General features: G+C 42.3%; 1 protein-coding gene across 1 annotated transcript in view; it reads right to left on the reverse strand.

Annotated features, from left to right (window-relative positions):
* TNPO1 (transportin 1) overlaps nt 1-14,194 on the reverse strand; it is a 69,185-nt gene that overhangs the window by 27,855 nt on the left and 27,136 nt on the right. Inside the window, exons 5-9 of the mRNA XM_038765743.1 lie at nt 9,900-10,006; nt 6,630-6,763; nt 4,318-4,399; nt 3,220-3,342; nt 1,893-2,011 (exon numbers count right to left, since the gene is read on the reverse strand). Of these exons, the coding sequence (XP_038621671.1) occupies nt 1,893-2,011; nt 3,220-3,342; nt 4,318-4,399; nt 6,630-6,763; nt 9,900-10,006 (565 nt within the window). The remainder of the gene's footprint in view (nt 1-1,892; nt 2,012-3,219; nt 3,343-4,317; nt 4,400-6,629; nt 6,764-9,899; nt 10,007-14,194) is intronic.

The raw sequence follows: 14,194 nt of genomic DNA on the forward strand, positions 1-14,194 counted from the left end.
TGCTTTTATTTAAGATATCTAACAGAGCTTTATGAATTACATAAGCAGCACGGACTCTACATGAACAAATACAGAAGCTTGATAACTAAATGCCAAGTCCAAATTAATCACAGCATGAAGACATTATATGGCATTTTCAATGTGCGCTTCAAGGCAAGAAATATATCATAAGCAAATGGTTTCCAAGTATCTTCTTCAAAATACCCCTTTCAGAATCTGACAGACTCGCAGGTCCCTTTTTCCTTCCAACTCTCCCTTTAACTCCACACACAAAATCATCTTTAATCCCTTTCAAAACTCTTTCCCCATTCCTTAACAAATACCATTAAAAAAAAAACATAAAAAAAAGAACTTCACAGACAGTATCTTGGCCCGGTGGAATGAGCATGAAGCTGGGAGTCCAGAGATTTGGGTTCCAGTCCCAGCTCTGTCCCTGACCCTCTATGTGATTTTTGCACAAGTCCCTTAACTTCTCTGGGCCTTGGTTTCCTCTTCATTAAAATGATGATAACCGCTTCTCCCTACCTCTTATATCATGAGCCCTGTGTAGAACACAGACTGGGTCTGATGTGATCATCTTGTACTTACCCTAGCATTTGGCCTTGAGTTTGGAGCCTACTTAGCCCTTAATAAATACTATATTTATTATTATTATTAGTCTCATCCTTTCCAAACCTTGACTTTCAAATGAACACTTCCCTGTTCCTTTTATATTCCCCACTCAGCGTCTGGGAAAGCAAGCCCACTGGGATCCTGGGCTAACATTAAGGGAACATTAGAATAAGTAGTCGACAAGTAAAAGATTTTCTACTCTTGCTTGCCAGCCCAAAACAGATACTGATATTTTGCTCCAGAAAAACCTTTCATGATATCATAACATTCAAGCCTGGAACTGTGGAGTTCCAAAGCTAATCTTCAAAAGGGCAGGCTGCTCCACAATTCAATGCTTAAACACCAGCTTTTACTCTGTTTTTCAAGCTTTGTGGTGAAAATTTTTTTTTGGCTACTTTATAAAATAGCAGAAGGTTAAAGGATTGGACTGGAATGTAGGAAGGAAACCCAGTGGAGCTGACACACAATAATGTATCTACCAGGCACGGGCAGATAATAATAATAATAATAATGGTGGTATTTGTTAAGCGCTTACTATGTGCAAAGCACTGTTCTAAGCGCTGGGGGGGCTATAAGGTGATCAGGTTGTCCCACTTGGGGCTCACAGTCTTAATCCCCATTTTACAGATGAGGTAACTGAGGCCCAGAGAAGTGAAGTGGCTTGCCCAAGGTCACACAGCTGACAAGTGGTGGAGCCAGGATTCGAACCCATGACCTCTGACTCCAAAGCCCGGGCTCTTTCCACATCAAATACTGTCGAGTTATAATGGCAAATCAACACCCTTTAAGTCTTTAGTCAGTTTGGATATAGATTCTGATTGTCAAATTTCTATCCTAGGGCTTAGCACATTGTAAGTGCTTAACAAATACTACAATTATTATTACTATTAGATTTACCTTAATTTCTACATTCAGTTCTCATATAACATAGATAGAACACTATTATGTAATTCAGGAATACTCTTTTGAGACTGAACACCTAGTCTGGAGAGAACTCAATGGGCGCATGGCATCAGCCATTTCACAAGTATTATATATGTGAGTTTTCCTTAATGCAAGCTGCAACTTCCATGTTATAGACCTGACTCTATCACTATCCTTTCTCTATCACTATCAATGATGACCACAGATTGCTACAGAATTTGTAGTAGGGCATCAATATAGTACCTAACAAAAATGACGGCATTAAGAATTTTCACTATTTAAGGTGAAAAAGAAAGAAGGTCCTGTTGAAGAATGTAAAATCAAGCTCCCAGGTCCACAGGGCTGTTTCCACTTACTTAGAGAGATGTCTACAGAGTACATCTTTGCAGATTGGCTGCTCAGCCAAAGTAAGCCAAAATTCACAAGCTTCCAAAGCCACGTTTTCATCTTGGTCTTGAGTCCTCTGAAGCATGTACTAATCAAAAAATGAAAATTTTGTCTTTAATCTTAGGTAATCAAGATGTAAAAAAACTCATTTTAAAACAAACTGGTCCTCTAGCAAGAACTGCACTGTACTGTTGTGGGTGGGGGACGGACGGACCTGCTGGCCCTTAAGCAATATACATAAAAAGTTCATCCTTCTAGGAGGAAAGAAATGTAGACATCTTTTGGGAAATGTACAGTTCAAAATGGTTTTATCATGTTTTTCAAATTCAATGGAAATTTACGACTTCACGGCTACTGGATAAAATGTGAGTCTCCATCACAGAAACTGGACCAGTCTGGACTCTCCCCCACATCCTGGGCACCACAATTCTCTAGTATAACGCCTTTCTCCAACACCCACCATCATCTCCCTCCCAAATGGGGGCTCAACCACAGTTCCTACAAGGTCCCTGGTTTGACCACAAGCAAAGCAAGAGAGGCTCCTCCTGGGTTGCCTGGACACAAAGGGCAAGAGGAGTTCCCTACGACAGCCTGTTTGGAGCCTATTAGACTGAAGAGCCACCATCGAAGCTCCATTTCCCAGCTCTGCCAGTACCTAGGGGTGCACAACAAAAAGCCTTCAGAGCAGGACTAATGATCTCGCTCCCACAGTGCCCTTCCTTGTGAATCAATGACTGTCTCCCTGACACTGCCCTCCCAGAGCCAGCATTCCTATCACTCATTCATTCATTCAATTGTATTTATTGAACCTACCCTAGAACAGCAGGCTCCTGTCTTTCCCATTCATTTGAGTTAATTTACAGCCTGAAAATGAGTATTGCAAATGCTAGGCTCTTCCATTTCTCTAAGTGAGATTAACAATTCAAAAAAATCTTTAGTAGTTTTGGAATTACGAACACAATTGTTAATTCCATTTTGCACCAATGATTGCAATCTACACACACACACACACACACACACACACACACACACACACACAGATGACTATACAGTCATATCTAACAAGAGTTCTTTGCAACTGTGCCAGTCCCGGCCAAAAACGTTATTTTAAGTGGAAGAGTAAAGACCACATTGTCTCTGACACTGCTGAAGTATAGATTTCGGTAGACCTTGAGATTTTCTGAATCTGTTACGGCCTTTAAAAAAACAGACAAGATGCAAAACGGATCGATTTTCTGACATTAGAACATCTCTGAATGACAGGCTCTGAGGGGAGTTTTAAGTGAAGGCAATTACCTCAACTATATTATGCATGTGAGGAAGCAGGCGATCCATTCGAACTTCAAGCAACATCACGAGGGCCCGACATACATTTTTCCGAACCTCAGGCTCTTCATCTCCAGCCAATGCAAACAGATTCTTGATGAAAAATAAAACCAAAGAAAACATCCAAGTTTCTTTAAATGAAAGAGCATTACAGGTTGTTCCAATACTAAAAGCCTGCATAGCAAGGCATCACAAGTCAAAACATTGTAGACATTTACAACTGTGAGCCCGATGTGGTACAGGGACTTCTGTCCAATCCATTTACATTATATCCCAGTATGTAGTACAGGACAGAGCTTGACAGTTTAAAGGCTTAATTCCATAATTATAGTTATTAAACACGTCTCTCCATTCCAAGCATACACTCGGGCTGCAAGAAAAAGGATGGCCACCCATCATCTAGAAAAGAGAAAAATTTCCATTTTGTGCCATCTTTTATAAGCTTTAAGTCTGATTGAGGTTGTTTTAAAATAGCACTGAATAATTTATACCTAGAAATATTGGCTAATCATAGCAGATGTATTTTGAGCCAACTTTTGAACAACGGCACAGTGCTCCCATTACTTTGTAGTTTACAACACTTACAGTAATGAAAGTTTATTAACAAAGGAGAAGCCTCTCCCCAATAAGCAGTGGTAAACTACTAAGATTGCTTCTTTAAGTACCCAATGTATAATTTAATATCTCTAAACTATAGTATACTTTAAATTATTCACTTATTAGATTATTCTTACTGTCATTTCTCCCCTCCTAACTCCATTAATCACTGTGCATTCTTAACCTTGAATTTACAACCAAACTGAAAAACCAACTTGCTCTTGAATGACTGGATTAAAGCTCTTATTTTCAAAAGCTGAAGGTCACCTCATTTTAACCCTGATATTACTATCAGGATAGGTCCTATTATTCCTATCTTATAAATGGGGTCACAGGGGGCAGAGATAGAGTGACTTGGCCGTGGTCAACATTTAAATCACTGACAGGATTTATGGCAAATAAGGCCCATAAAGCTCTGCTTTTCCCACCTAAGCTCCTAAAAGACTTGTACAAAGTAGAAAACACCCTTACCTCAATGAAAGAATCAATGTGCATCATAAGAGCCTGGGTCCTGCTGATAATAAACTGATTGACGCATGCAACAGCATGGGACCTGAAAGCAAACATTTTCAAGTTAAACTACACGTACATCTGCACAGGTCCAGGAAGTCCATGCACTGGTTAGAATAAAAAATGAAAAGATCCAGCACAGGGGGTAAATCTTTTTTTGTATTGCTAGCCCGATATGCCTCCCCTGGACCGGTATGCAGTCTGACGAAGACCAGTTGGTCCAAACCAGGCCAAGGTCAGGTATCAGTTTTGAGATGCCCAGAGGGCTCAGACCTAACATTTCAGGCCACATAGACCTCTTACCAGAAAATGATGCTGTGGGGGAGAAGGGAGAGCAAGAATTATGGTGAAAGAGATCATCTGAAGGGAAGAGAACAAGGGCTGGCAAGTTTTTCTACAGTGGAAAAGTTGGCTGCCAATTGATACTCCCCCTCCTCATCCCCCCCACCTTACCCCTTTCCCCTCCCCATCCCCCCACCTTACCCCCTTCACCTCCCCACAGCACCTGTATATACGTATATATGTTTGTACATATTTATTATTCTATTTATTTATTTTATCTGTATATATTTATTCTATTTATTTTATTAATGTGTTTTGTTTTGTTCTGTCTCCCCCTTCTAGACTGTGAGCCCACTGTTGGGTAGGGACCGTCTCTAGATGTTGCCAACTTGTACTTCCCAAGCACTTAGTACAGTGCCCTGCACACAGTAAGCGCTCAATAAATACAACTGAATGAATGAATGACACTAGAAATAAGAGGGGCCACTCCATAACAGCAAGTCTCCATACTAATAAGTTCAACTGTACACACATACACAAATGTATTCCACACAAACATCTATTTAGTCAAATAAGGGGAAAAAATACTTGAAGATCAAATTATGTTAATTAAAATATGAAATCTATTTTCCCGTCTGACGCTAGGATTCACTTTTTTTTTTTTAAAAAGTATTTGAACCTTGATTAAGCAAATTGGTGAGTGTCCTACATTTAGTATTAGCTTCTGACTTTGGGAAGGGGGAAACACAAGTACGAAAACATATACAAGTACAAAAACATCTTGGGACAAGGATGGAAGGGCACAGTGAGGACCGTCTCTATATGTTGCCAACTTGTACTTCCCAAGCACTTAGTACAGTGCTCTGCACACAGTAAGCACTCAATAAATACGATTGATTGATTGATTGTCACTGAATACACCACCAATGGGGCAGTGTGGTCTGGTGGAGAAAGCAGGGGTCTCAAAGTCCGACTTGACTCGGTCCCAGCTCTGCCACCGGCCTGCTGTGTAATCCACTTAACCACTCTGGGTCTCTGTTTCTTAGCTGTAAATGACTATACGAATACTTGCCACTCCTTACCTCTTAGGAATGTTATATGTACAATGACTGAGAAAACATTTTGCATATACCTTCATACTACAATTTTCCCCCCTAATAGTGTCTCCAACACTAAACTGTAAACTTGAGAGCGGCAATCATGCTTACTAAACTCTAATTGTCCTCTCCCAAGTGCTCAGCTTATTAAGTGCTTAATAGGTACCAGTGATTGACTGATCTGGGGACTTAAAAATCCAAACAAATACTGCAGTTTCTTTTTGTAATAGCTTTAATCTAGAATATTCAGAAAACATATGAAGGGTACATGAGAAATATTTGATGCTAAAATGAAACCTGGAACCAGAACTAGCATTTCATGCATTATTCAGCTACTACTTAATCACTTCAATTAGCTCAAAACAGTTGCTGAAGATTCCTTTAAGGAAGACTTTATTACACTGAAATACCAACATTAAGAATAAAATCAAGCTCCAGGCAAGTTCGCTAAAATGCAGCTCTGACTTTGAAACTGCTTGTTTCCTCTGATTTTCTCCCCTAATCTTTCCCCGGAGAGGAAGGAGAACCAGACACTAATTATGTGAGGAGATATTTCTACCAATACCAAAAGAGGGAAAAACTTTCTAAAATAGTTGGTTAAAGCTGATCTTTACACACAAGTCAAAAATAACCAAATTACTAATCAAATCATAACTTTAGATCCATTTATTTTCAGTACTATCAAGGGAAATTTATCTGGAGCACATTTTACAGTATTTGCCTTGCTAAAATGCTCACTCTCAACAGAAAAGTTCCTACTTGCTAAAGAGTAAATAACTTACAATTACGTTTAACACTGACTACACCAAAGTTCTACTTTTAGCTAACATGATCTAAGGAATGAGCTTCAAGCCCTCAAGAATACCCAAAACACCTACTGCCCTTTACACATACCTTATTTTGGGACTGCTGTGCTTGAAGAACTGTAAAAATTTAGGAATCATGATGTTGAGTGGACGATCCAAAACATCACTATCCAAAATTTCCGCAGAATCCTCACATATCTTCTGAAGGGCACCAAAGGCTCCCTGCAAGAATCCAGGTCAGACATTAGCACTGTAGGGGGAGGATGAACCAGACAAAGCAAAGCCTACTTCATTCATTTAATGGGATTCACTGAGCAAAACAGCTCAGGGAGAAGCAGCATTGCTCAGTGGATAGAACACGTGCCTGGGAGCTGGAAGGACCTGGCTTCTGATCTGGCTTGTCTGCTATGTGACTTTGGGAAAACCACTTCACTTTTCTGTGCCTCAGTTCCCTCATCTTTAAAATAAGGATTAAGACTGTGAGCCCCATGTGGGCCATGGACAGTGTCCAACCTGATTTAGGGCACCTCTTTCCCAGGGCTGAGAATAGTGCCTGGCACACAGTAAGCATTTAACAAATACCATTTAAAAAACAAAACAAAAACCATCAAGCTGTGCTAGAGGTTTGGGAGAGTACCATACAAGGAAAGGCACTGTGCCTGTTCTCGAGTTTGCAACCTAACGGAGAAAGGCAGACAGATTCAGTGGGAGCAGGAGGAAAAGCATAAATACAATGGGTTCTAGAAAGAATTTGGAAAAATAAAATGAGTAGGCTGGAGTATGTATATTGAAAGATAAAACAGCAGGCGGTGAAGTGATGAGTGCTAAGAATTTATTTAATGCCAGCAACAAGTGGAAAGAGCACAGGCTTGGGAGTCAGAGGTCGAGGGTTCTAATCCCAGCTTCACCACTTGTCAGCTGTGTGTCACTTAACTTCTCTGTGCCTCAGTTCCCTCATCTGTAAAATGGGGATGAAGACTGTGAGCCCTAAGTGGGACAACTTGATTACCTTGTATCTACCCCATTGCTTAGAACTGTGCTTGGCACATAGTAGGTGCTTAAACAAATACCAACATTATTAAGCACTTAGTACAGTGCTCTGCACACAGTAAGCGCTCAGTAAATACAACTGAATGAACAAAAATATTGAGGAAATGTTACGATGATTGATCAGTGGTGCTGGATGGATTATGAAAATGCCCATAAAAGAGAAAGACTATTGAGGACAAGCAAGGGACTCTTTTGGGTGCACAATCCCCGCAGTCACCATCGTGGTTTGGCACTTCCTTCTGTTATACCGGCTAGGAAAGTACAGGCTTGATGACACTCTTGTTGGTGACTGCAAGGTGAACTCATCAGGGGTTGTCAATACTGGTTATCTCATAGCCAACCCCTCGCCCATGTCCAGCCTTTGGCCTGGAACATCCTCCCTCCTCAAATCCGACAATTACACCCACCCCCACAACCACTTTCTAAGCCTTGTTGAAGCGTATCCCTTTCAAGAGGCCTTCCCTGACCAAGCCCTCCTCGGCCCCTTCTCCCATTCCCTTCTGCATCACCCTGATTTACTCCCTTTGTTTATTCCCCGTCCCAGCCCCAGATGTACATATCTGTAATTTATTCATTTAACATCTGTCTCTCCCCCCTAGACTGTAAGTGTGTTGTGGGCAGGGAATGTGTTTGTTTATTGTTGCCTTGTACTCTCCCAAGTGCTTAGTACAGTGCTCTGCACACAGTAAGTACGAATGAATAATAAATACGAATGAATGAATGGCCAGGGAGTGGGTAGATATGAGTTACAGCATGGTGCGATATAAGGGCCAGTCTGGCAGTGGAATGGTTTTGGTAACATTACTGATGGCCTGGACAAAGGAATCTCAAGTACTCAGCAAATAATTTACAGGGGGTGGTAAGCTGGGTAGGTTGGCTAACATGCAGAAGATAACTGAAAAAAATCGTCCTTAAAAAAAAAAAAAAGCCAAAGCAGGCCTGGACTCAATCAGCACATGACACAAGTTGGGAAATAATTCTCCTTTTTCCAGTGTTTCTCAGAATGATCCTCATGAGTTGTCCACCCCACTTGAAAAGGGATGTGGAAGTAGTGTGGCTCAGTGGTAAGAGCCCAGGCTTGGGAGTCAGACGTCGTGGGTTCTAATCCCGGCTCCGCCACTTGTCTGCTGTGTGACTTTGGGCAAGTCACTTCACTTCTCTGTGCCTCAGTGCCCTCATCTGTAAAATGGGGATGAAGACTGCGAGCCCCACCTGGGACAACCTGATTACCCTGTGTCTCCCCGCCCGCCCAAGTGCTTAGAACAGTGCTTGGCACATAGTAAGCACTTAACGAATATTATTATTATTATTATGTAGAACTGGACTGGGCAAAAGACAGCCTGCAAGCTGAACAGCGCTTTCACCCAGCTCGGGGCCTGCCGTGGCTAGTGAGCTCTTCTTGGGGGTCACTGAAAACCCGAGTTTCTGGGCATATCCACAATGGGCTCAGAGCCAGCCAGGAGATACCACAGTCCTACCTCTCATCTGTTATCGCTGGGGGAGACGCCTGTATGTAGTCCCAAAAGAAGGGAGAAATTGGAGGGGCTCCCTCCGCAGAGAAGAGCAACAAAAATGATTAATGGGAATGAAAAGAGAAAGCTGGGGACTGACACCTGTCTCTAAGAACACCCAAAATTTTTCCAGGGATTATTCTGACCTATTTTTCTGCAAACCTGCCAAGGGTCAAACAAGAAGAAATGAACTACAGTGAAAAAAGCAAAGAGTTTGGGTGAATTTCTTCACCAACAGGGTGATAAAATCAGGAACGATCCGAGAGACTATGAAGTATCCATCCCTGAAGATGTTTAAGAATGGTTTATTTCTTCACCAGCCTAGGTGAGGTTAGGATAGGAAAGATGAGCTGTCAAATCTTGTGATCCTATTTTTTTTTAATGGCATTTGTTAAGGGCTTACATTGCGTCAATCACCGTTCAAAGCTCTGGGGAAGATACAAGTGAAGTAGGTTGGACACAGCCCCTGTCCTGCGTGGGGCTCAGAGTCTAAGTAGGAGGAGAACAGGAGAACTGAGGCACAGAGGAATTAACTGACTTGCCCAAAAACACACAGCAGGCATTTGGCAGAGCCAAAATTAGAAACCAGGTCCTTTGACTCCTAAGGCCAGGCTCTTTCCACTGGGCCATGCTGACTCTATGAAAACACTATCAAGATTTTTGAGGGGCAGGTTGGGGGTGGGGTATGTGTAGAATCAAATGCTTTAAAAAGACTATCTGTTGCCTGCTGTTAGTGTATGATGCAAACTATTTTGGTGCTAATTGATTCAGTATCTATATCTGGGGTTCTGCCTCACCTCACAGGTGTTATAATCTTCAGAATCCAGCAGGCTGCAGAGCTTTGGTAAGAGTTCGGGCCAATTCTGTAATTCCCCCTTGGATGCAATGGTTGTAATCAGAATACCTGCAGAAGGAAATTCGAAAAAGGAATTCACTTTTAGAAAAAGTTGAGTAGTATTGTCCGTTTTTACAATTTTTAATCATCACAATAAAAACCTGAAAGACTCAGTAAGCCACAAGGCAAAAATTATGATGGAAAGTTAAGGAGTGTATGGCAATTTGGTTTCTTTTTGCAGCTAGATTAGACAAAATACAAAATAATGCAGTCACTTCCATATAAAACTACGCACCCACCCATGGACGAATGGCCCACACATAGAGGACAACCTGCATACCAAGTTAAGTGCCATCTGAGAGTGAAGGCTGTTTTCTAAGGCCTTTAAGCCCCCAATCTCCCTCCAATCCCCACCCTACTCTGGCTGTGGATCTCCACAACCCAGCCCTCCCCAATACAATCCCATCGCTTCCTATTTTCAGTGGGAAAATAATAAGACAAGTACCATTACCAAGATGGCAAGCACTTGGGTCTGGTCGCTTTAAGCTCTCGGATATTCACCCCCCCCCAGCCACACAGCACTTAGGCAAAGAACTATTTGTAATTTAGTTTAATGTCTATCGGCTCCTTGTGGGCAGGGGTCATCTATACCTGCTTTTTTGTAGTGTACTCTCCCAAGCACTTGGTACACTGCTCTGCACATAGCAAAACCCTCAATAAATACCACTGATTGATAGAGATTAAGTTATATAAAACTCCAAGGCAAGATGAACTCAGAATTAGGCAACATTTAAATTGCTAGCACACGCCAACCCAAGAAGAGATGTACTAGGTAGTCGAGATGGAGAAGGATGGGAGGGTTAAGGCTTCTGCAGCTCCTTGTGACCTGAGATATAATGGAATCACACACACACACACCTTTAGACATCTTTACAAGTTCATTAGTTAAGTGCCGTCAGACATTTTTCATGCCTTCAGCAGTCAATCTGCCAATGCCTTTGACAACTCAAGAGTGAAATTCTCATATCCAAACCTGCTGCCGATTCTCCTCCGGGAAGAGATGCAAAAAACCTCACCCTACAAAGCAGACCAAATTAGAGTCTTTCATGGGCCATGCCCAGTCAGCAATGGCCTGGGCCTCAATTTCTGAGGCCACTGCTAGGTCGGAGCAGTGGTTGGATAAAGACAGATACACACGCCCTCCACCTTGGTTGCTGAAGCACGACAGCATCCCCAGGAAGTGAGGTACAGGGATGGCACTCAAATCTCAGTCCCGGGCCACACCAGGTGGACCTGCTGACCAAGCAGTTTCCAGAGGCGATATGGATGCAGAATAGGGCATGGTAACGAAAAAATGTATGTCCTACCTGGCAGCACTATCAATCAGTGGTATTTGCAGAGTGCCTACTGTGTGCAGCGCACTCTGCGCTTCAGAGAGTACAACACAGTAGGCATCCTTACTAATATCAGGTTGGCGGTGCCTTACATCCAAATGGTTCAAACCGACTTTAGACTGTGAGTCCACTGTTGGGTAGCGACTATCTCTATTATGTTGCCAACTTGTACTTCCCAAGCGCTTAGTACAGTGCTCTGCACACAGTAAGCGCTCAATAAATACGATTGATTGATTGACTCAGGCCTCCCCGCCCCCATAACTGAAATTTCTACAAGAAAATTCCTTTCCCCCATAAAATACCCTGCACCAGGCAGACAAGGTTGATAACGGACACACAGATTACATAAACACAGTACAATTCTGAATATTATGACCAACCAGGATTAGACATTCGAGATTTGGGGAAATCTGTAAAGCTTGAATAGACTATTAAGCGTGTTTCCATTACAGGGAAACGGTTTCTCTAACAGAGGATATAAATTAGGTGAACGGTGTGTCGCTGGCTACAGTTATCAGTGGGGGACAGATAAATGAGGTTATAGTGAACGGTCAAAGAATTTCCAAGAAGCCAGCTTGATGCATTGGAGTAAGGTGAACCCAGGTTTAATAACAACTGGAGAACCCCACCTCAAAGAGAAGCAGCATGGCCTAGTGGAAAAACCACAGGCTTGGGAGTCTGAGAACCTGAGTGCTAATCCCACCTCAGCCATTATTTTTTTTTAAATGGTATTTATTAAAGGCTCACTACGTACCAGGCACTGTACTGAGCACTGGGGTAGATACAAGCTAATCATACTGGACACAGTCCGTGTCCCACATGGGACTCAGTCTTAATCCCCATTTTGCAGATGAGGTATCTGAGGCTCAGAAGTAAAATGACTTGCCCAAGGTCACACAGTAGACTTCCAGGCCTGTGCTGTATCCATTAGGACACGCTGCTTCTCACAGCTGCATGCTTGTCCACTGTGGGACCTTGGGCAAGCCACTTAATGTTTCTGAGCCTCAGTTGCTTCATCTACAAAATAGGGATTAAGACTGTGAGCACTGTGTGGGACAGGGACTGCATCCAACCTGATTATCTTTTATCTGCCCCAGAGCTTAGTACAGTACCTGGCACATAATATGATCTTAACAAATCCCATTAAAAAAAAAAAAAAAAACAGCTAAAAATCATTCCCCGCTTGGAACAGATGACAACAGGTAATCAAATAATACCACTTGGGTTGTTGGAATTGTGTACTCTTCAATACTAAAATTTAGCATTAGGTGCTCTGCTAGCTTCAAGAAGCTGAAGATAGCTGAAAAGCATCTGTTTGCCTGGCAAGAAGCCCGGGATGTCAATTTAGCACTCGGTGAAATTCATTCATTCAATCGTACTTATTGAGCGCTTACTGTGTGCAGAGCACTGTACTAAGCACTTGGGAAGTACAAGCTGGCCACATATAGAGACGGTTCCTACCCAACAGCGGGCTCACAGTCTAGAAGGGGGAGACAGACAACAAAACAAAACATATTAACAAAATAAAATAAATAAAATAAATATGTACAAGTAAAATAAACAGAGTAATACGTACAAACATATATACATATATACAGGTGCTGTGGGGAGGGGAGGGGGAGAGGAAGGAGGGGGCTCAGTCTGGGATATTATAGGCTTTCTGGATCTTGTTCATTTGGCCTCCAGTCTTAGCCCCAGGGAACACCAATTTCATTTTTTAATTACAATTTTTTAAAATGGGCTTGCTTTCCATGTCTGAAATTTTGCATTTTTCCTCCTCCCAATTGGTAAGACTACTCCCACTGGGAATAAGTTGTACAATACAGCTGCTCCTCACTTTGATGAAATACTGAATGAACTGAACAGTTGCTCCTTCCCGCAAAATTGGAATTTTAAAATGTGTGGCATATCCTTTTTGTAAGGAAAGCCAACACATTAGCATTAAAAAAAATCCTAAATAAAACCCCACCAAAGCCCAACCTACATACCCCCGCCAGGAGAGAGCCCAGCATTGAAGGACAAGAAAGTACATACTTCAAGCAGCCTTCTGGAAGACCAATGACCCACACCAATTTTCCCAACGGAGAGGATGGTCACCAAATCAAGACTTACGAGTTGGTGTGGGCCTTCACTCATCTGGTCTAAAAGAAGCTAGACCAGGCCTTAAAGAATTCTTCTTGAGGGTGGGGATCTTGTCCACTAACTCCACTATACCCTTCCAAGCGCCTAAAGCAGTGCTCTGGGCACATTAGGCACTCAATACATGCTACTGATTTGATTGACCATCTTCAGCAATTGGCGTACCTAAGAATGCATTGCACTGCTCCTTGCATGCAGACAACCTGCCCCAGTTGGAAAGAAGTATATTCTGAGCAAGTCCTGAACCAGTACCATCAACATCTAAATCAACAACCAAGTTTCCAGAGTACCTCTGAGCCGGAATGGTGGGCTACTTTGGCACAGAGAAATCTCACTCACAGCAGCAACAGGCAAAATTCAGACAAGAGGGAGAGGTGGAGGGCAAAAGGAAAGCACTTATTAAATAGGAAGCCTGCGATGAACAAGGGGCAAAATAATCTAATTGGTGAGTAACTCAGTGGATAAGGACCTTCTCGCTTGTTTCGGTACTCAGATGTTAGCTGGGTCTCAGTATCATCAACTGTATTCTGACTTTTTAAAATACAGTCAGCTCTCCCAGAACTCAGGGGTTACATTCTCAAAGAAACCGTACTAAGGGAAATGCACATTATGTTATTCACGCTGTGTCTGATGCCTTGCACGTGAGCAAAGCTGTTTCTTCCAACCCCATGTGGTCCTTACTCCAGACACACATGTTGTCTACGGTTTTTAATGTTCCCTAATT

The sequence above is a fragment of the Tachyglossus aculeatus genome, chromosome 23 (assembly GCF_015852505.1).
Source record: "Tachyglossus aculeatus isolate mTacAcu1 chromosome 23, mTacAcu1.pri, whole genome shotgun sequence".
NCBI lineage: Eukaryota > Metazoa > Chordata > Mammalia > Monotremata > Tachyglossidae > Tachyglossus > Tachyglossus aculeatus.